The 24,075-nt window shown below is 38.8% G+C and overlaps 1 protein-coding gene across 2 annotated transcripts; it reads left to right on the top strand.

The window, feature by feature from the left end:
- Positions 1-981: 981 nt before the first annotated feature.
- Positions 982-23,080, top strand: LOC113151126 (centrosomal protein of 120 kDa). Of its 2 annotated transcripts, none has more exons than XM_026343972.1 (21): positions 982-1,202; positions 2,071-2,227; positions 2,575-2,689; positions 2,775-2,919; positions 3,915-4,063; positions 4,973-5,170; positions 5,264-5,488; positions 5,599-5,836; positions 5,936-6,125; positions 6,201-6,350; positions 6,850-7,032; positions 7,108-7,204; positions 7,480-7,656; positions 7,756-7,845; positions 7,960-8,052; positions 8,175-8,336; positions 8,419-8,541; positions 8,698-8,796; positions 20,341-20,486; positions 21,223-21,466; positions 22,710-23,080. In XM_026343972.1, the coding sequence occupies exons 1-20, from the start codon at positions 1,154-1,156 to the stop codon at positions 21,431-21,433; spliced, it is 2,997 nt and encodes a 998-aa protein (XP_026199757.1). In that variant the 5' UTR covers positions 982-1,153; the 3' UTR covers positions 21,434-21,466; positions 22,710-23,080. The 2 variants fall into 2 exon arrangements, with proteins under 2 accessions (XP_026199757.1, XP_026199758.1); XM_026343973.1 differs by having other exon boundaries at positions 2,575-2,680.
- The last annotated feature ends 995 nt before the right edge of the window (positions 23,081-24,075 follow it).

Below are 24,075 nucleotides of genomic sequence, written 5' to 3' on the forward strand. Positions count from 1 at the left end.
AACATACGATATGGCCGCCAACTCTCCCATGAGCTGACTCACTCTAAGCTGTTATCATTTAATGTTGAATGTAAATACAAGTTGTAAAAATGGATTTACAGTGACTTAAAATGAAATGATGTAAATCCAACCTGACTACATATGAATTATTGTTAGTAACCTTACAGCAGAACATGACAACATGGCTGACAATACAACTGCAAACGCCCGACCTCGTCTATCAGCAGCTCTGCTCGACTTAACAACACCTTACCTGCATAGTATCAGTGATCATTCTATTACTTGAATATAGTGCTATGAACTCTGTTTACAAAATGCTGTTTGGGAGACACAGTGTTGTCTTATAAAGGCTGCTTGGTATGTTCTGTTCATCTACCCGGTGTATCCAGTTAATAACACACTGAAATAAAAACATGAAACCTGCTCTTGCTTTTTTATACTGTATATGCCTTAATTCATATGTTTGGCAATCACGATTAAAGGATGTTTATATATATTCTTTTGTCATGGGTGTTTTGTTTTTTGACTTTGTTTTTTTGTTTTGTTTGTTTGTTAGTTTTTTAGACTATGGATCGTTTTGTTGTCTGTGAACCCCAGTGATGTTGGTACGACTTCCAGTTCCTGTTTCCTTGCAGAGACACATAAATGCGCTGGCTTCATTTTAACCTCAGTGATGTATAACAAAAGTATGTTTGCACATGTTAAAACCTTTTAACAATTTAAATGCTATTGCATGGCCCTGTACTGTGGTATTTCTATTAACTTAAATACTGTACGTTTGCAAAAGTCACTTTTTTTCAGATTAATACTTTGAAATTAAAATGTAAGACATCATTTTTTAATTTCTTGTACTTGGAGAACAAATGTGATTTGCAGTATTCCAGCTGCGCTGCAGTTCCACCTCCTACCGACAGGAGGCAGTAAACACTTCAGCGTCTCCATCATCACTTCCGCTTTTAAAACAAAATGGGTGGCGCCAAAGCTTGACAACAAAGCGTCTGTTTGCGTTTGCGAGTTTTAACGGACAGTTAACGAAACTTCAACCGGGTTTAAGTTTTATGTCATCAAGTAAGTTCGACATTAATCGACGACGTGGAGAGGAGTTTCATAGTTTTATGTAAATACTTTCCGTTGGGACTGTACAAATGTCGACATGGCTTCGAAGACAGACCAACTTCTCATCGTTGTGTCCATCCTCGAAGGTAAGCACCTCCACCTGTTAGCTAACAAGGTCAGTTACACGTCTTTTATTACCAATATTTGTCAATAATAAATACTTTTGGCACTTTTAACACATACATACAGCGACTTCGTGAGTGTCATTAGTCAGGTATTGAGCTACCGGCTGAAATCAGTGTTTTGCTACAGGTGGTGTTAGCTTGGTCAGTTAGATCCACCCTGTAATTAACTGTAACTGGATAACTAACAGCTTTGTCACCAAGGACTCATTTAAAAGACAGATGTTAGCACTTCTTGCATAGGGATATTTTAATAAAGTTCACTTTAACTTAAAAAAAAAGTTGTCTTCCTTTAACTTAAAAAACCTAAATATTATTATCACATTATTATTTACATCTGTACAATCTAATGCAATCCGATACAACAGTTCTGGCATGAGTTCTACTTTTACAGGGTTTAGTCAGTTTTTGTTGAAACTGTCTGAAAGGTAATAATTAAAACTACCTATAAACAGTGGAGCTGCTGAGGCAGAGGGGTTGTGCTGCAGGAGGTGCTTTAGTTTTTTTGTGTAGTTTCAGTCAGCACCTTCACACTACCAGCTACTGCAGCAACAAACATCATCATTTAAAAGTCGGTGGCTAAATGCAAAAGCATGAATTAACTTAATTATCTTTGCCACTTGTCATGTCAATTGATTGTTCAAATGATTGCTTGGTAAGACTTGACAACATGTGATATAAATGTAAATAAATTATTGTGCTTAATAAATAAATGTAGGCCTTATTGTCTCTACTGCTTTTCCTTCATACGTCTACCTGATGGCCTGTGGTAGTGTTTATTCTGCTATCAGTTTATGGAACACATGATTTGGAAACTTCTCTCCTTCTTCAGGTCGTCACTTTCCGAAGAGTCCTCGACTCAGTCTCGTAGTTCAAGCGAGCTTTGACGGTGAGCAGCTGGCTACAGACCCAGTGGAGCACAGAGAGCAGCCTCAGTTCAGCACTGAGCTGGCCTGGGAGCTTGACCGCAGGACACTGCACCAACACAGGTCAGTAGCTCTAACATCCTGCAGTCAGGATGGTGTTATGGTGTTTTACAAATTCACAGTTTGAGATTTCACAGTAATGATTTTAAGACAGGATATGACAAGATTAATTTAGCTGCAAAAAACTAAACATGTTTTTCAGTTATGAAGCAAACTTATTATCAGTTATCAGTTTTGACGTAGGGGGTTTAATTATAGAAATTAAGGTTTATCACACCAACCAATGTAGTTAATTAACAACAGTGGAAGAAGTTCAGCTCTCTATTTATAGTTTTTACTTGACACCATGTCGACTTCTTATTTCCAGTGTTGAATTTGTGTATCATATTGACGCGTCTCTTTCCTTCCAGACTACAGAGAACTCCCATTAAGCTTCAGTGTTTTGCTGTTGACTCAGTCAGCAAAAAGAGAGAGAGTGTCGGCTACATTGTCCTCGATCTCCGATCAGTACAAGAGGTCAGACAGGTACAGTAAACCTTGCCTCCTTCAGTCTGTGGCTGGATATTTGGCTTTTTTTCACTGTGACCTGATGTTTCCTGTACTATATCAGGAGCCACGGTGGTATCCATTGCTGAGCAGTAAATACACCAAACAGAGACCAGCCCTTCTCCTCAGCATGGTCCTGGAGAACGACACCAAACCTTCTGGACCATCTCCTGATAGGTTTAAAGCCAAGAAGGCCCCACCCCGACAAGGTCAGCTGGTTGTTCATTTCTGTTTGTTTTCATCAGTGTTCTTCTTGTGGTGTCTTTTGTGTTGTGTAACTTATTGTCTGATATCTTTTTTTTATTTAGTACATACGTGCAGCGTGTTCACTTGTAAAATCTAGTGAAGAGACATTATTAACATTCTGTTTATTAATTTTTATTCTCTGCAGTCGGTTCACTTTGTCTATCTGGTAAGGTGTCAGTGTTGTGTGCTGTATTAGAACCTTTTAGAACCTATTTCGTGTTGTAGAATCAGGGCAAAATGCTTAACAACTTCCTCTGGCCACTGTTGCTTGAAGATTCACATATGGTGTTTTACAAGTAGTAATGGGGTTACGAAGTTCAAGCAAAGCAAGTACAGTGATATCTGGTGTCTTAAACTTGCAGTAGGCCTTATAGACTGAGCACTTTTATTCTCATACGTAGCAATAAAAAGTCAAGGAGTGATGTGATTGAACAAAAGAATTGAACTACTGGACAATGTATTCATAAACTTTACTGTTACTTTTAGCTGGACTACCAAAACCCAGTATTAAAAGGACACCAGGGCAACACTACTAAAGGTCTTAGGATCAATTAGCTCCAATGTTATAGATCCTGCTGTCGGTACTGGAGAAATTAAGATAATATATTTCCTATGTTTTCTTTGCAAGATTAAAGTTATCTTGTATATTTTTATTTTGCAGAAGATCTCTCTCAGATTATGTGTATGAGGTGCTGAGGCAATTTTGCCTCTCAAACGGAGCAGCACAAACAGACATTTCATATCATTTTAAAATGTTTAAAACATTAAGAAACAAATCATCATAAAAATCTTTTTTAAAAATTGTTTGCTTAGGTGATATATCAAAGAACAGACTTTATCTGGTCTCAGCCTCTCTGCCAGGCTTGACTTAACTTCTCTTTTGAAAATGCTTCATTTGTTAAATGTTTGTTCTTTTCCATTTGCTTTTTTTCATGTGTCTTCTGGTTTTCTGCTGTAGGTTCTCCAGCAGTAACAGATCTGCTGCCAGACAAGCTGGAATCCGTACTGATACAAGACCAGGGTTACCATCAGGTCGGACCTGCAGACCACTGCACCGACATGTTCGTCCTGTCAGTCACTGTGGCTTTTGCTACCAAACTAGAACAGGTAAAGATGTCACTGCTGTCCAAGAGTGACAACTGAGAATTTACTAGTGAACTGTTATTTTCTTTAGTCAACATTTGACGAATTTTTCCAATATGATGCCACAGACAGAACTATACAGCATCTGGAATCAAGTTTGTGAATGGAAACTGGAGAAACATTCAGTCAAACCCAAATTACTTTAACACATTCAGGCATAATTAGACAGATAGAAAATTACAGCAGTTCATTGCAAAATGACTTATTTATTACATTTACAAAAATGTGTTGAAATTCACACTTTTGTCAAAATGTTAAAATACATTTCAGGTGTGTTCTTACTTGGGGAAACAGTGCTTAGTTTTGGCAAGGGGTGCTTCCCCATGCAGCTAAGGAAGGCCTGTAAGTGACTTAAACAAAAACTGCAGTGTTAAATGTGCGCTAGGTACTAGATTTCTGCCTAAAGTCTGTTATATCCACAGTACTTATTGATGTGATGTTAATAGGTGGGCGACAGTTGTGCATGCACAGCGGCAGCTCGAGGAGGGAGGTTTGTATGTCAGCCAGACAGAGACACGTGGACAGGATGGGAGAAAACCACTGTTGGTAATTTGACGTGATCTAGTCAGTGGTGAGGATATTTAACTTACTGTCATCAGTGTGCTGTTAGCTTTACTGATGACAGAACAGTCCCTGAAGTCAGGTTGGTGTTATTGTGATTTGGTAGATTTTACCAAATATTTTTGATGTTTTTGAAAAAAATCACCTGCACGGACGTCGAATACCAACAAAAGTCTATCAGTATATCTAAATATGTACAGTACACAGTTCAGAAAACAGGTTTTAGTGCCTGTAAATAAATAAACTGTAAATAAATTTAAATTCTATTAACCGTCAAAGTTACCAAATGTGTTTTCTTTGTGTTTCCTACAGTTGATCCCCAGCACTATGAAGCTCTCAGCTGAGGGGTCGGAGTTCTTCTTCTACTATTCTTTACTGGGGAACGACATCACCAGTGAGCCCTTTCACAACCTGCTGAGTCCTGACTTTGAGCCAGAGCGCGCCTCTGTGCGCATCCGCAGTAGCAAAAAGATCCTCCAAACCTTTCTGTCTCAGCAGCCAAGTTTACAGGTAAGAATAAAAATGTCTAATCGATATCTCATTACTCATAGCAGTGCTATCTCTGCTCACCTCTCTCTCTATGTTCCTGTTTATCGTTCTCAGATCCATCTGTGTTGTGGGAATCATTCTCTGGGCAGCACAGATGTTTCTCTCTCAGCTCTGGCTTCTGTGTCTGTCGACCTAGAGAGCAAGGCAGAAACAGTGGAGGGAGCGTTTGTGCTCCAACCTCCAAAACGCAACAAGCAGATGCTGCCAGCACTACCTGCTGACATGCAGCCAACTGTAGGGGTGTCTGTTACCCTAAGGAGGGAGGATGTCACACCACAGGTAGACACAACAGATACTCAAACTATTAGGACTAGATTGTGGTTAAGTCTATTAATTTATTATTAAATGTTTATGAATGTATTGTCATATTGTTGTCTGTCCCCTTTCAGTCTTTAAGGAATAAAGAAGGAAGTGGAGCACAACCACAGTCTGTCCCTCCTCCTTCTGTCCCTTCTGCTGAGCAGAGACCTCAAAGCTCCTCTCCAGGTGGTAAACCTCCTGACCCTTCTCCTCCACGTCGTTCTCTTCTTCCTCCTTCCTCTCATACAGAGAGCGAAGCAGAAAGTCTACTGGAAGAGCTTCAGAAGGGACGAGAGCAGACGGGACGAGAGCAGATGGGACTGGCAGGTGGGTCTCAAAACACTTCATCTTATTCATTCTCGTACAAAATGTTACACTGTCAGTCAGGTTTTAGATGACCAAGAGCATTTGTTCACTGGTGTCCAGCTGCAGATTTGGAGGTCCCTGTTCAGCAGCAAAGCCAGGCTGAAGCTGCAGCAGAAGGTGGAGCATCATCCATCAGTGTTTCTGCTCCCCGAGTTTCCATCCCTTCCACTGCCCATCATTACTGCTTCTCTCTGGACCTCTGCAGCCTAGGAAAGTTCAGCCTGACGCACCCCATCGCTGCAACACTCAGGTAAGACTCATCTGCTTTGAGCTGTAGTGCAGTGTATTGCTCAAATCAAAGTTTAATGATGGGACTGTGTTTCAGGTATTCGTATCAGTTCTTTGGAAGCGCAGCTCCCATCATGACTAACCCTCCCGTGGAGCTACAGAGGAATATGGAGGTGTCCCTGCCTCAGTCCTTCTGTGCCTTTGACTTTGCTGCACTGCCACAACAGCTGCAGGACACGTTCCTCAGGTAAGAACACACAGACTCACATTTTATTTTGGCATATTGTTACTGATGATAGTTATGAATGTTATTATTCTTGTTAAATAAAAAGCTAACTAAATTATTTTCAATTATTTTTGTTATTATTTTAGCTAAGAGATTAAATTCTAAATTCACTGTTACCAAAATCACAGCAAGTTAATGTGATTGTATTTTAAAATAAATGTAGTTAATCATTGTTTCTCAAATTAAATGTATGTTCTCAAATTAGATTGAATTAGAAAATGATTTGTTTATGAATGCTAAAATGCTAATCTTTTCCTCATAACGTGTTGTCTCGTTGTAATTTCTCATCATTGTTTGCAAAGTCACTTTTGGCCACAAGATGGTGCAGTAGGACTTTAGATTTAACTCACTTTTCAGTGACAGTTTTCATGATTTTTCTTCAGCTGTCTGTGACTGTCGGGAGCTCCACAGTGTGATGTAATGTGTTTTAGCTCACTGAGAGTGTCTCTGTATGTTATAGAGTTCCTCTGGTGGTGGAGGTTTGGCACAGAGACTCCACCAGTAGAGACCAGCTGATTGGACGAGCCTCCATCCAACTGTCTCGCCTGCTGAGTTCAGAGAAGAGCCGATTCCTGACGCCAGCAGGAGAGCAGAGCTGGAGACAAACTCATCAGGACCGAATCCCTGTGGTCAATGCACAGCGGTAGGAAACACTGTCTGACTGAGTGGCGATAATGTGGTTGTTAATCTCTGTTTAACCGCTGTTTCCCTCCATCAGTCCGAGTGAGAAAGTCGCAGAGTTGAGCTACATCGTGACGCTGGAGGACCTGGGATTGGTTAAAGCCACAGAGGTCATCGTGTCACAGTCTTCACAGGTGAGACAACGGTGTGTGTTTGTGCACACACATGACTGAACCTGGTCAAATCTGTTAGTACCTGCAGAGTTCAACAGCAAACACAGGTCTGTGACTTAAGACTTAAGATTAAGAGCATAAATTAACAAGTATTTAGTGACTACACTTGACAAAATTTGAGCAATTAATTCAGAAATAAACAACTTTTGCTTCAATTTATATTTAGAAATTTATTTTCTTATCTGCCTTTTGCACTAAACGTCTACTGATTTGTTTTTCTCTTTACGCATCATCAGAGTGAACCGTTGCACCCCACACAGCCACCGTCCAACCCTGTAGCACACAGATCTGCTGCTCCTAGCTTTCCCTCTGACCCGCCTGCCCCCACAGCTCCCAGAGACACCTTGGAGTACCGCGCTGCCCTAGAACTGGAGCTGTGGAAGGAGGAGCAGGAAGATTTGTTTGATGATCAGGTAAACTAAGATTTTTAACTATGGTATTTCACGTTTGCTCCAGTATGCTCCTAACTTGTATTGACTGTATGTTTTATAAATACAATTGTTTAATTTCAGTTGAGGAAGAAGGAGCTCAGCCACATGCGGGCATTGGCGGAGGAGTGGAGGAGAAGAGACAGAGAGAGAGAAGCTCTGGTTAAGAAGAAGGTGGAGAGTTTACACCTGCACACAAATACAAACACACTGCAACATGCTGCGAGTATACCGCAAAAAAATAGTTGAGATAATTGTATGTTTTGTTCCCTTGTTCTCTGTCTGTAGGAGGTAGAATATAATCTGTTGGAGGAGCAGTTACAGAAGACTCTGTCAGATCTGGAGAAGAGAGAGAAACAACTGGCTGAGGCCGAGCTCGAGGTCAGATGTTTGTCTGACACTTTACACAGCACTGATGTTACATACAGAGTTCGGACTTATTGCATTTAAGGAGGTTATTGTACAAAGTCTTTGTTGTTCTTCAATGATGTGTTTTTACTCAGACTCAGAGGCTGCAGAGGGAGCTGCGAGCTGAACACGACCTGACCCAAAGAGAGCTGAAGGAGAGCAGCAGGAGGCTGCAGCAGGAGTGTGACCACCGGGTGGCGCTGGAGAGAGACAAAGTCCGACTGATGGAGGAAGAGAGAGCCAGGTTGCTCCAGCAGGTAGGAGCAGAAGCTCGGCTGTGTTTGTGGTTTGAAATCCTTTGCGTAAAGCTCCATAGAATAACATTTCCTGTTTCTGCAGATCTCAGACTGCGAGTCTCGGTATAAACAGCTGGAGAAAGAGTTTCAGCTTTACAGAGAACAACAGAACATCAGACCGGAGTTCAGACTGCAGTCAGAGATTAACCTCCTGACCCTAGAGAAGGTAGCTGACTAGTTTCACAGTTAAATGTACTTTAATATAATTAGTATTTAGTTTTTCATTCTTGTGAAAGATCACAGTAGTCAACAGTAGTAGTATCACACCTGTCAGAACTTTTGAGATGTTTGTGACCGTTGTTTCTGCTCATTGATCGTTAAGGTGGAGCTGGAGAGGAAGCTGGAGTCCACCACCAAGTCTAAGCTTCACTACAAGCAGCAGTGGGGGCGTGCCTTAAAAGAGCTGGCCAGGTTCAAACAGGTATTGTGTTCATTTAGAGGGGAAAAGGGTTACATGAAGTACTGATCAGTGTTCCAGTGGAGAATAACCATGACATGATCAGACAATACAACTTTACTAGACCTTAAAAGTAGATTCTAAAAGTGTGAAACTCAAACATACTGTGATTTCTAATAATTAGAACCATGAAAAATAGCTGAAATTTCATAATAACAAACATTAATACATGAAGGAAACAAAAAATAAAATGTTCACTGTGACAAATTACCACTGTTTAGTTTCACAAAGTGTTCTGAAAGAACCTAAAAACAAACAATGCATGAACGATAGACCCAACAGAGAAATCTTTTTAACACTAATGGAAGGTGTAGTGAATTGTTTTAAATATTAGTACTCCAAAAAGCCATACAAGAAAACCTGAACTATTATGTTTCTAAAGCCAAACACACACCAAAAAAACCACAAACCTCAGAGACAAACATCCCAAAATAAAGAGAGACAGCTGAGCTGAGCGCTCTTTGTCCTGACAGCCGTCATACTTCACAGCAGATAATAGTAGTTTTTTCTGGAGGGTTCGGATGCTGCAGGTTTTTAATCTGCTGCTGGAGATGAGCTGACAGCATTTAACAGCTCTGTTTGGAGACTCGGAGCGAGGAGAGGAAACTGAGCTCAGCCCCGTGGCCATTTATCAGCTGACATCACACTGTGACTGTGAAGACGCTTATGGAAACTCGAGTACACGAGTGCAGTACTGCTGTAAGTGTGTGAAGGCAGACTCTGGCTCCCATTAAAGTTCATTTAGGTGAGGAAAAAGCATCAGTACCAAAAAGTAAAATACTGACATACGAGTTTAATCATTTTATTGTATTTTATTTTTCGTGCCGTTAAATCAGCATCAACACAGATACAGTGTGATTGTACAGTGTAACAAGTACTCTCTGACGGACAACGACCTGAAGTATGTTTGGAAGTCTTTGTACTGCAGTTTCTGCTTATCAGCTGATTTATATATTTATTCAAACTGGTATATCTATTTGTCATGTAGACTGAAAACAAGGACACTGTGTCAGTCAGGCTATTTGTTAGTAAAATCTAGTTTGGTAGAATATATTCGTAATTAAAAGCAGTTCTTGCTGTGTAGAAATGTAGTAGTGTAAAAAGTACAGTATTAGGTGGATTAGATTGAAGCATAAATTTACACACAAAGGAAAAACTCCACTGCCAGTACCTTAGAACATTGTGTATCTACCTCGTGTTTGTTTATTTAGATCCCCATTAGCTACAGCATAGCAGCAGTTGGCTGTCTTAGCAGTTTTTAAACCATATACTGTTTAAAAACATATCATCCATCTCATTTTCGTAAGATTTGCTCTCAACCGGTTGTGGGTGGTTAAGGACCTAATACGGCTCCGTCCAGCTCTCCTAGAGTAAATGCTGTTGTTCCAGTTCACCTGTTGTTAATTTCATCAACACCAAAGACTCAATGCTAAACTCTGATTAAAAGTGCTTCTTTAATTTTGTGAGCAGTGTATTAAATATAAACCTACATCAGCTATAGTGTTACTTTAAATCCAGTTTTAATGTGTGTTTCCTTGCACGCTGAAAAGTCTGTGTGAGCTTGAAGTTGGTGTGTGTGAAGGGGGGGAGCAACTGAGAGGTATGTTTTTACACCAGAGCCAAATATTTAGCTGAGGTGAAGTAGACAATGAAATGTGTGAGAGCGATCAGTTCTTAACAACACACACACACACAGAGCACTAAGTGGGGCTTTAGTCAGCCTAAGACTAATGTAAACACACGAACCTTATCTGACAAACTAATAACTGTTACTGACATTAACCAGCTGGAAAACCCAACACACACTTTTCCTCTCTCTCTCTTGCTCTTTTCTTTTCCCCTCTACATCACTTTTTCCCCTTCATCACTCTTAACCACGCTCTTCTTCATCATTTTATGCCTTTCTTCTTCTTCTTTTTCGTCTTAGTTTTGTAGTTTTTATTTCACATTCCTTCCTCCTTTGTCTTTCTGCTGTCCCTGTTTTCATAGACTGTTTCTGGTTTCTCACTCTTTCTCTGTCTTTCGTTCCTATTTTTTATTGTTTGTGTTCCACCTCACACTTAACATCGTTTTAATTCACAGCTCCCTTGTCCCTTCGTCCTTTAGATCTTCCACTATGCCACTGTTTTCTTGTCTTTTTTCCCTCGTTCTTTTGCTCCCTCACTCCTTCCTCTCTTCTCTAAGTGCCACATCATTGTAAAGAAAACACTGTGTGATTTATGCAGCTCTAAGGGGGTTCAACGCTCAGCATCACCCCCGGCCTATTAATCATCCCTGGGATTGCGTTGAGCAATAAGCTAGCACGGGTGCTAACTATTCAGATGTCACACTCTCGCTTTTTATAAAATATCAGGCCTGTGTTTACACGACCATCCGTCTTAGCGCGCTGCGGTTTTTAAAGCTGGAGCTTGTTTGGTTTTTCTCGGCCTCTCCTCGCCTATTTATTCTCTCCTCTCAGCGCCTCGCATGGCGTACTGTTTAGCTCAAGTCGGATCATAAAAATTCTTGTCCAAGGAATAATGTGCTTTTCAACCCAGGGGGTGCGGGTGGCTGGAGAGGCAGAGTGAGAATTAATATCCAGACACCGCTGAGGTTTTAGATCAGAGAGTCTGCTTTGGTCTTTTTAAATTCAAAATATTGGGACAAGGAGCTTAAGTTGGTCTTTTCATAGCAAAAATATTGGGACAAAGAGATTAAAGTCTAGAGCCTGGGAGCTAAATTTGGTATTTTTAAAACCCACGTAAAAGGTCGGGCAACTACATTTGGCTTTTTAGAAGCTTGTTGTAGTCGGACAGAGCTAAACTTGGTCATTTTCATTGCCCGTAAAGAAAGCAAAGACTTCACTGCATATTTATTTCTGTAAATCCAACAGTAACATGAGCCACAAATACAGTACACTGCCAAATAAAATCCTTCTTCAAGGACGTCTGATGCTCCGATGTGAGCTGACACACCAGTCTGCCATGGAATTTATTATATGGATGTCTGCAGTCGTGTTGGTGGCTGTTCATTGTTGTAGTGCTTGGAAATGTAGTGAAGCCAATCAGTAGTTCTAATGTTTATTTAGAGGAGATTTATGCATCAATAAATTAAAACTAGTTGTTACCGTACGGGATTAGTTGTTAATAAAGATTTGCCGGTAACTATTATTTACCGGGTGTAGCTGTTGTGTAGCTAATGGACCCTAAAACCTGCACTAGAGTGAATAGTATAGTAGAATATGAGCTATGAAACTAAATAAATACATTTTAAATTATTGATTAATTTGTAATTAAGTTAGAAATTAAAGACCATGACCTTTAGTAGAAATGTACACAGAGAGCAGTTATCTAGAAGTGGAGTAAAGATGACGTCCAGATGACTTGAGTCAACTTCCAGCTTCTGCTTTATAGCTTTTTCTTAAATTTAACAGAATAAGCCAATCTTTTCATATAGAAACTAGTTCAAACCGATTGTTGTTATTTTTAGTTGCCTGCTGTTCTTTTCCCTCTCCTCTTTCCACTCACTCCAACCAGTCAAGGCAGATGGCCGCCCACCCTGGGCCTGGTTCTACTGGAGGCTTCTTCCTTTAAAGGGGGTTTCCTCTCTTTCCTCTTCTATTTTGTAAGGTCTTAAACCTTAAACACTGTATAGTGCCTTGAGATGTAATCTGTTCTGATTTGGTGCTAAACAAATAGAATTGAATTGTCTTGGCAGGTCAGAGAGATCTAGTGAAAACCGTTACAAATATTTTAAATCAGAAACTAAACTAACAGTGTTTTTTGTCAAAACCCGATAACTAAAATATGGTTTGAAAAAAAGGGTTAAAAAGTGGATACCACAAATTGACCATGTAATTTTGAAATAATTCTAATCTTTATATAAACCTTTGATGTACAGAATTAAATAAAAGTATTTAATTCAGGATCTGTGCAGTGGTAGAAATCATTATACTGTTTGTTACAGTGTCTTTAAAAAGTATAGGCTTTGGATGTTTCATTCTTTTATTGACATTATAAATCAATCATGGTCAATAAAAGTTGGCGACTTTGACCAAAAAAGGTAAATTCCTCATTAATGTTAAAGTGAAAACAGGTTTGCATTAATATTTACCCCCTTCAGGTCAGTATTTAGTAGATGCACCTTTGGCTGCAATCACAGCATGGAGTCTCAATTAGGCTTGCACATCTGGACATCTGGAATTTTATGCCATTCTTCTTTGCAAAATGGACAAAGCTCTATCAGGTTGCGTAGGGATCAGACCTTTTCATGTCCATCCATGAATTCTCTATTGGATTGAGGTCTGGGCTTTGACTCGGCCACTCCAGTAGATTCACCTTGTTGTCGGTAAACCATTTCTGTGTAGATTTCGCTGTATGCTTCAGGTCATAGTCCTGCTGGAAAACAAATCTTCTCCCAAGCCATAGTTGTCTTGCCGGCTGAATTAGTTTGTCCTCCAGGATTGTCCTATTCCTTTAACAAGCCTTCTAGGGCCGGCTGCCGAGAAGCATCACCACAGCATGATGCTGCCGTCACCGTGTTTTTACTGAGGATGGTGTGTTTGTGGTGATGTGCAGTGTTTGGTGTGTGTCAAACATCGTCTTCTCAACAACATCTTGTGTAATGGACAAAAAGCACAATTTTGGTCTCATTGGATCAAAGAACCATTTCAAATGCCTATTTTTGAACTCAAGTCTTGATTTAACAGGAGTTTTCTTTAACAGTGTCTTTCTCCTTGCCACTCTCCAATAAAGCTTTGACTGGTGAAGTACCCGGGCAACAGTTGTTGTATGTACAGTCCCTCCTATCTTAGTTGCTGAAGCTTGTAATTTCCTCAGAGTCATCGGTGTGTTAGTGGCTTCTCTCACTAGTCTCCTTCTTGCATGGTCACTCAGTTTGTGTAGACGGCCTGTTCTAGGCAGATTTAGACATGTGCCATATTCCTATGATGTATTGATAATGGATTCACTGAACTCTGGTGGATGTTCAGTGCCTTGGAGATTTTCTGTATTCATCCCCTTATGCTAATGACCTGTTCTCTGAGTTGCTGGGAGTGTTCTTTTGTGTTAATGGTGTAATAATAACCAGGAATACTGAATATTGAACCAGTGACTGGACCTTCCAGACACAAGTGTCTTTATACTGCAATCACTTGAGAATTCACTGCACTCAGGTGATCCCCATTTCACTAATTGTGGGACTACTAGCACTAAATATCTGTTGAATTAGGTCAGTCATCTTAAAGGGGGTCAGCTTTTGGTATTTTACAGTTTTTTATACTCAGCAACACATTTCAGAAATGTTGATATAAGCTTTAATACTCAGCTTTACTCATCGGTCACTCTTCATCTTGTGTCTTTCCTCCAGTGGTTGTGTGGCCCTGACTGTTGCTACAAGTACAGGAAGTACACAGTGTTATCAGTTCTGCATTTAAAATCTGTATAATAATGAAATTTTACATGAAGGATTAGAATCAGAATTAGTGTAGTAAAATGTTCTAGGTGACTGTTACGTTGTATAACTGGATTATTACGCAATTATACATTAAACAGCATTTTGTTTTATTTATAACTTTTTAAGTAGTAAGTCAAAAGTAGTAAATTCTAAAAATGTAAATCATCCTCATATCTTAGAAGCTGCAGACATAAAATATTTAAGTATTTTCTTATACAAAAAGTTTTTTTTTTTTTAATAAATAATATTAATCCACTAACCGGCTCTACTTGTGTTTACTGATTGATTCTTGTGCATAAAACATTTATTTGTAGAGGAACTGATAATTAAACTCTCAGACAAATGTCACAGAGTAAAAAGTACAATATTTCCTTTACAGTAGAAAGATAAAGTGCCAGGAAGATAAAATACTCAAACGTGCCTCTGACTTGTACTTAAGTAAAGTACTTAGTAACGTTCTGTCAGTGCCAAAGTTTGAGGTCTAATTCCCTCTGGAGATGTTGAGACTGAAATGTTTCTCTCGTGAAGTTGTGAGTCTGTTTGTATAAAACTGTCAAAGAGCAGATGTGACATGTCGTCTGAGGGAATTTCAGTGTTACTGGTCTCAGTGGACACTCTGCTGGTTCCCACTGTTCATTCCTGGAATATTATGGCGCTCCATTGTGAGGGGTGTGTTTGAGACATGGAGGATCCCAGTTTCACTGATGGAACAAGTATTAATACCACAATGGTAAAAGTACAAGTCCTCCATTCAACATCTTACCTCTGTAATATCCAACACCAGGCGGCAAAAACGTCAACAAAGCAGGAAAGTTTCTTAAAGTTTTTATAATCACCTAAAGTTTAATATGAAATGTTTTAAAAGTTTAATGTGGAAATAGTTTCCCTACGACCTCAGGGGGGATGAATTTCATCCCAGCTGCAGTGGAAACTAGACCTCTTCAGACCTTAGAAAAACTGGCCGACTCGAGATTGAAACATTAGTTAGATATATCTGGGAGCTCAAGATCACAAACTGACAAATAATTATAAACCCCATCTCAAGAAAAGGTGGAACTTTCTCTAACAAAAACTAAAAGCTGTCATTAGTCAATTGGCTTGAACGTTTAATTATCTGACAAAGATTTTTAGTTAGTAAGATTTTAGTAGTTTCTTCTATAACTGGTGTAGTTTAGTTTGAATGTTGCTGATTATTACAATTATTTAAATGAAACCATCTGTGAAAAGTAAGATATCAGTAATAAATGGGATGAAAAAGCAAAACAGGCCATGATGGTTCAGAACTACTGGTTTTTGTGGTTATTTAAAATTTACTTTAAGTAAGTAAGATCTATTGTGAAGTTTCGTGAATTTCCAAGGCTGCATTTTAATTTTGAAGTATTGACAGAGAACAGTAGACAGGTCAGCAACAAAGTCAAGTAGCCTTCAACACAGAATATATTAAACTTGGTTTTATTTATATTAAATGGAGACAGAGGAGAAATATTCCCCAAAAAATGTGATTAAACAAAGTGCATAAACAATTAAACAACTAGAATGTGGAATGATGAGAAAGAATGCAAGAGACGATAAGGAGGATTGAGAAAGTTGTCGTATGACGGTACACTTTGTTAATTTTTACATTTTAAGAAATATTTTAAACATTTAAAATTAATTAATTATGTTTTGTGTGGACTGTAACGTAACACAAAGGTGATGTTATGGACGTAGCTTAAGCTGGTGAAGCGCGATCACAAGTGGTTAAATGCAACCTGGACTTTTTGTAAGTGGCTGTTTTCGAACGTTAACATTGATGTTACTCTAAATAATGAAGCAGCTTTTTGTTGTTTCTTTATGTTGAGCTTCAGTCTCAGATTAGAATTCCTCTGTGTCCGTTTCTTTACTTCAGTGCAGTTAACGTGACATTTCATCTTGACCAGCTGGCATCAAACAACTAATTGAATATTTGGGTTATGAGATATCCTAGAATTTCTTTGTGCAATTAAAAAAAACATTGAAAAATTAATTTTCTACTTTTTTAAAGTAACAAGAGTAAATGTAATTCGTTATTTCCATACCTGCCTTTTAACAGTAGTACAACACACACGTTGTACAAGTATTCTACAATCTGAAAAGTACCTTTACGTGTAAGATCAGGTTCAGGTTACTTAATTTGTATATAAGTACATTTGAGAATCTGGCCTCACACACAATTTACAGACAAATACAAACAAATCAGATGGTTTTATCTGATTTTAATAATTTACCACAGAGTTGATCAGAGCAGGAAACTAGCACTGAACTCCTGATGTGGAGCTATTTTTATTTCTATTTTAGCTTTCATCAGCTCCAGATTTATCTTTAATGTCAATCTCCGCCCTCTTCATTCCTCTGTTTTATTCATCACATCCCCAAAAAACCTGCGCGAGTGAAAAACTCCCCCTGAGCTCCCACAGGTGGCGAGCTGCTCAGAAAAGTCCATCTGAGAGGAGGAAAGTGTGACCACATGTGAGCGATGGCGTGGAAATGTTTGTACGAGCTGCTCGGGGCGAGAAATGGAGGGAAGACAGAGGGGGACCCGGGGGAGGAGAAGCCATTCTCTGGTCATCCACTGCAGAAATCTTCAGACTGTTTTAAACTTGATCCAGCTCGTCTGGACCATCGTCCAGCTTATTTGAGTTGCAGTAGAGACTGAACTGCAGCAACAGCTTATCAGCTACATACTGATCAGTTTGTTTCAATATGATCCTACAGCTCCGTGATTCGTCAGCTGTCGTTTAACTCACAGATGGTTTAACAGTAACCAGAAATTTATATCATGATATTCAGATTCTAAAGGTTTCACTATTCATTTTTATGTATATCTGACCATTTATTTACATTTCTGGCTTATTCCAAAATTAGGAATACATAAAATTTAAAACACAATATTGATAGAGATATATTACTATTTCACAACTAAGAGAAAGATCTCAGGCCAATCCAGTGTTTTAATAACTACTCTGATCCTGTAGAATAAGTTAGGTGGATTGTTGCTATGTTCGTAATGTCGCTTTACCGTGTCTTGAGAAAATGTGTCTACTCGAATCTGACGACCACAATCCACTCTACCCCAACACATCTTTTCTGATGAGCTGTTGGAGTTAAGTTTCAAATTTGTCTTAACAAACTTCAGTATGTCGTCATTTTAACTGCTCCAGATTTTTTAAAACCAAAAAATAAAACTGTAAACATTTCAAACATTTGAACTTTGTCTGGTTTAGTGCAGCAGTGGAGCCTCGCCTCTCAGTGTGTGTTAGAAGTGTGCCTTGATGTTTTACGCTGTTTAACGGAATAAGTTGTAGGTAACTGTTGTTTTATAAAGTTATAACCGTGAGAAAGAAGTGTGGGCGCCGGCTGTACGCTCTACACTGCTCAGTAGCACTTCTACTGGTGAACATGATGCACATGCAGTTTACTGCTGAGTTATGTTATGCAGGTATAAGATATATGATCTTTTAGAGTTGTGGTTTTTATCTGTTGGTAACTGGCTGCTATGTCTCTTACTCTTTAATGAGAAGGAGTCACTTATGTTAAATATAACAGCAGAAAGATGTTTTCTTTTTAAAGTTCAACCCTGCAGCCGTCACTGCTGCCCAGAGCCTAGAATTAGTTTAAATGCAGTTTAATGTTGGCACCAGGACATTGATACCTGCTTAAGCTGTTAATTTAACTTAACTTGGTAATAATTTAATCTGTTATTTAAATTCGTTCATAAGTTTTATTAAAGAGCATTGTTTTTCATACATTGTTATTGCCGTTAATCAATTACAGTTTATAATTAGATTAAAATATAAAGAAGCAGCAGAACTGTAACTTCTGGAAAACGTAGTATAATTGTATAATTGTAGTTTAACTGTAGTTACTGTCTGTCTAACGGTGTAATGAGATGGAGTTACATGTGTTTGTATAGTAGTAACAGTTTTTTTGAACAAACCCAAACCCTGTGTACACTTGTTTCATTTCCAATATACAGTGGTGGTGTACGAGACTTAAAGACCTGCAGCTTTTTTAAATCTTGTTCCCACTGTAGGTTCTCCTTAAGATAACATGACGTAACTGTAAAATATCAGCTTCAGGACACAGAGTTTTAGTAGCTTTTCTCTTTCAGCCCTTCTTCCTCCTCTCCCCTCGCCGAGGCCTCAGTATCACCTCGTCCTCTAATTGTTTCAGGACTCTGCCTCAGATTGTCCTTGGCAGCGGGCACTAGAGAAAATGTTTAGCCTGTTTGTTTTTCTAGTAATTAGCCTGAAAACGGCCTGTAATACAGACTGCTAATGGTCCACAGGGAGCTGGGCCTGTGTCAACACACTGCTGTGTGTGTGTGTGTTCGTGAATGATGTGTTCATGAGAGATTGTGTGTGTTTTCATGGTGAGGTGAGGAGATCAGGCGTGTGAAGCTGGAAGCTTTCTGTGTGTGTGTGTGAATGGCTGGGCAGTAATGTGAAAATGTTAGTTTTCCCATCTCGAATCAGCGGCCCGGTCGTTCTGCTCTGTATCACCACAGCACACAGACAGATTCCAGCTTCGCAAATCACCTTCCCACTCCTCCAGTCGGAGAGTTGGCGTGTTTTCTATTTTTGCCCTGTTGGTAAAGCGGCCGCAGGATGACGTCAGTTAATCAGTGGGTTCGTTCTTGTCGGTCCGCTGAAGATATTTTAACAACTGTGTTAGAAGTTGAATGAATTGGTTTGGTTTCTTGTAGTTGTTGGAAGATGACCGCTTGACCTTTGGTGCAGCATCACCGTGTGATGAGATCTGTCTGACTAAAGACCATTTCATACTTTGTTTGTTGAAGCTGTACCCACATTACAGCTGCACACACTTTTCTATTCATACTACGCAGTGATGATCTTCTAACTGAGATGTGGAAAATAAGAATTTAACCTCTGGTCCATCCTGGATTTAGTTCGTTCTGCAGTAATTCTCCCTCCTTGATCCTTTCTCTAGTCCTAGGTGAAGCAGGTAACCATATGTTAGTAGGCCACATGATAAACTGTAGTGTGTATTAAAGATACATGTCAAACAGTAAGAGAGGAATCTGTTAATCACAGCACATTACATCACAGAGCACCGACTACTTTATGTTCACACTGTAAAATCTCTTATTGAATGTATAAAACTGTTCAGGTAACAAAGTGTTGAAGAAATCGTCCAGGATGTGACTTCAAACATTCACGACTGCTTTACAAATCAAATGAATTTCATTAATTTTTAATATTTAATTTACAGCTTTCTTACATCAGTTATAAGCCTTTAATAACTCATTATGGGTGTCAGATTCCTGTAAACTGTGCTATTTTTAGCACTTGAATTAGTGTTAAACTGAATCAGTTGACATCGATTGCACCACTTTCTCATTCTCTACGACTTGTCCACGGTCTGTTTTTGACGATCTGTACGGTGACTCACTATTATACCTTTAACAATCAGTGGCCGTTGTTCACATGAGATTTTCCCAGCAGGTTCCTCCTTTAACCTGATACTCTTGGTTTGTAGTCGGAGGTCTGAAGGAAGCAGAAAAACGTTCTGAGACCAAATCAGTGTTTTTGTTTTCTCTGTTCAGATTGTTTCCCTGATTTATTAACGTCTAGCTACGAGCCAGACTGAGTAATTTTGGGAAGGTGGAGGCCGGAGCAGCTGAGAGAAATATGAATTTTAGACGTTTTAATGAAGTTTTCTTTCTGTTCTCATCGTGCTGCTGCTGGTCTCTGTGTGAATTCGTCAGGTCCTGCAACATTTTTCTCAGGGAGGGTTTTATGAAAATGTGAAACCAGACAAATTTATCACCAAAGTCCACTCTGTGTAATTAGGAAAAGCAGTTTCTTGGCATCTAAACACACTTATTTCACCACCGGGGTCAGAGGTTTATTTTGAAATATTCTCTGCTGAGATTTGATGGGTTGACGAGCTCTCGGTGCAAATGTCAAAGATTCAAGTTGTTAAAGTCCTGAACTCTCTCAGGAAATCTGTGAATCTCCGCAGCTGTAAACAAACGACTTATGTTAGCTGTTTAAATTTAGTGATAGATTCATGTATTTGTATGTTTGTGTGCAGCGGGAGCAGGAAAATGCCATGAACCGCCTGAAGAAGCAGCAGGCAGAGCTAGAGGCCATGAGGCTGCGTTATCTGGCCACGGAGGAGAAGGAGGTGGTCCGACAGGACCGGCAGGAGCTGGACGACATCAGGAACGAACTCAACAGGTCAGGATGATGGTGTTTAAACGTCTGTAACGACTTCTACTTGAATCTTTGTTAAAAATGCAGCATTAGAAACTCAACTGGATAAATGTCGAACCACCAGTGAGTCCAGAGTTTCCAGACGGTTTATTGAACATTTGGCTTCAAAATGTTAAGTTCACACCTGAAAGACACAAATATTCCTTAAGCAACATTTTACTGCTTCAAGATTTACAGCTTTACTTTGTGTTACTGAAACAAATGATTAGGATCAGATTATGAATTAGTCACTGGCTCATATTTAGCTTTTAAATTTAACTTGACATTCCTGAAGAACACGGACAACAATACTTTTTCCAAAAGTAAGTATTTGGAATACGAGAGATACAAGAGAAATTAAAATTACAATAGATGTTTTTACAAAATTTATAACCATGAAGAAGCAAAGTAAATAAAATATAGCTTTTGGAAAAAGAAAAATGTATTCACTGTGGAGGAAACACTCCTGATCTCTGTCACGCTTTTGTTCTTTTAATATGGCTGGAGCTCAGGGTACATGTGAAGGTGTCCTGAGTCAAGACATTGGAAATTTTATCAATAAAACAAAAAGACAGTAGTCAGACATACATGTCGCTACTACTACAGGGTGTCAGTGACTTGTAGGACACCTCAACGCATAGCAGGAGGAACAGGGCATCAAACCACCAACCCTGGGGTTACAGAAGAAAACTCATTTCAAGACAAATGTTTTGTTTCCCAGGTTAAAGCAGCAGGACGACAGGTTGGCCCCGCCTTCCTCCGCTCCCGCCCCCAGTACAGGTGTGAACGAGAGCGCTGAAGAACACCTGAGCCGTTTATTGGAGGAGAGAGACACTCTGCTGAGGACCGGAGTTTACACCCACGAAGACCGAATCATCGCAGAGCTCAACAGGCAGATACAGGACGCCATGAGGGACAGAGGGACGCTCTGACAGCTGCTGGAACCGTCCAATCAGAGACTGCAGGTAAATATCTGCAGTACAACACTGTGCAGTGGTGTTAATGTTAGTTCAGGGTAAATGAAAACGAGTGAGCGACTCGTGCTCCTGTAGAAACGTGTTTTATACGTTCAGATGCTGTGATAGAAGAAGCTGTGCTGAGAGAACGGGTTCGATTTACAGGTTATTGTTTTACCTTTCAGACTGTTCCCCTGCGTCCAGTTGTTATGCTAAGATAGACTGAACCACGTCCTGACTGCAGCTGTGTAACTCAGACAAAAGACTGATAACAAACTGTAGAACATGTAAAGAACACAGAACCTGACAAAACACAGTTAGAGGTAATCAGACAGGTCAAACACCACCTCAGATCAAATGTTTAATAGAATTATAAAAAGTAAAGACGTGACGGTACGTTATATATAATGTACGGCTTATAACTGATTCTGTTTTCACCTAGAACAGGAGCTTTAGGACATCAGTCTGCTGCACTGACACAGACTGAGTTAAATTAACTTGAGAGTGTTTTCATTTTTTACAGTGGAGTAATGTTCACTGTTCAACAACTACAACTTCTGTCACATAGTTTAGTCCGGTGGGAAAAGCACAAACTAAGTGGTCAGAGGTCCTCAAGGCTCGCGTCCTGATTCCACCCTCATCTGAGGACCAGGGCTGGGAACCGTAATGAACTGTGGTAGTTACTGTCAGAGCTTTTAGATCAGACAACAGTTTATGGGTTTTTATATTTGTTTGTCTGCTGGAAGAGATTTAAACATCACATCCGTCTCAGCTTCTTAAATTGGGAATATTTGTCAATTTTTCAAAATTTCTATGATAATAAATTTGATATATTTTAGAACAAAACTAAATATGTCGACCAGGGATTTCTGTGAAAAGAAAAAAGACATGTAGACTGAAAATGCATGTGAAGTAAAATGTCAGCAGAACAATATCTAGAACAACTTTACTCTATTGTTTGGTTCATTAAATCAAATTAATTCATTTTCTTGTTAATTTTTATTATCGTAGAATTTTCTAAATCAATTGTTCATTTTGTCTATAAAACATCTAAAAGCTTGTTGAAAACTGTTAATGTTCTTATTTTAACAAAGCATCCAATAATTCAACATTCTCTAATATAAAGACTGAGAAAAGCAACTGACTTTTACATTAGAGCCTCAAAATATTAAATATTTGGGGTTTTTACTGGATCATAGATTAATTATTGAATGTTTGAGCTCTAATAAAGTTTCTTTTCTCCTTTAAACAGAACGAACCTGAAACAACCTGGACGGTCGGAAACGAGAGAAAATACGAAATCAATTAGAAATTATGTAACATTTACATCATTAGTAGTAAAACTTTAATTTAGTCTGAAGCATTACTGAACAGGAAGTACTGTTACTAAATTATTAGTGGAGTGTGTGTAAAGTTTTATTACTGTTGAGGTTTTTAACTGACAGCAGGTGGCGCTGCAGCCTCACAGTTTCCTCCAAACACTCCTCTGACCTGCAGAAGCTGTGATACATTAAATTATTCTTTTTAATTATCAGTGTTTGTCTGGAATAAAATCTGCTGAGAGCTGCATGTGGTTAATGTGTGATTTTCTATTTTCTAATAAAGATTTTAAATAAACCTTCATTTGACTTTTTTTCTTTTTCTAACTTTTCTGACTGAAACACAATCAAATTTCTAGACATACATATGTAGATATTAATTTGTAACTAAGTTAATTTAAGAATGATTCAACAAATAAAATGTTTCTATGACAAGATTCAAATATCTGTTAATATAAAAGTCTGTTTTTCTCACCAGCTGACTTTTTTTTCCACATTCTTAAAATTAAAAGTGCAAAATTACTTAAAGTTAGTTACATTACTCAAGACTAAAATATTACTATTTTACCTTAAACATCAAATGTATATTATTTTGCAGAATGTTACTGGCAGTATTGAATTATATTTATGTGTCTTATTTTAACCTATAACAATTCTAAAATGTTATTTTACATTGTAAAAAGTGATTTTTAATGATTAATTAATTACTACTTATAGACATTATTCAGATAATAACAGTCATGTGATAACAACATTAGTTTGTTAAAACTTAATATTTTAATATGTGTAAAAAAAATGATTTTAGGATTTAACAGGAAAGTTTCTTGTAAAATTGAATTGAATTATAAAGTAATAAAAAAAAAAAAAATATATATATATATTTATATATATATATATATATATATTTATATATATATATATATAACAAAGAGTTAAAAGCGCACAGCTGAGAATTTTAAGTGAGACCTGGACGAGCAGGAGGTCGACGGCAGACACAAAACCGTGTTATCACATGTGGAACAACATGTTAACACGCACAGCTGTGTGTGTGCTGACATCTGGGCTCTCAGTGCTGACGCTGAGCAGATGTTCCCAACTCATCCATCTACTGAGAGGAGGAGGAGGAGGAGGGTGAAGAGGGGAGGACGATAACGGGAGAGGAGCCGCAGACGAGGTTTAAAGCGAAATCCTCCTCTAATATCTTATCGACTGTGGTTTCATCTGGAAATCCAGTTTGTAAAACCAGTGTTGACTGAAAACTGACTAAATCCTGCACAGTTCACGGTGGATCCATGAATT

The sequence above is a fragment of the Anabas testudineus genome, chromosome 9 (assembly GCF_900324465.2).
Source record: "Anabas testudineus chromosome 9, fAnaTes1.2, whole genome shotgun sequence".
NCBI lineage: Eukaryota > Metazoa > Chordata > Actinopteri > Anabantiformes > Anabantidae > Anabas > Anabas testudineus.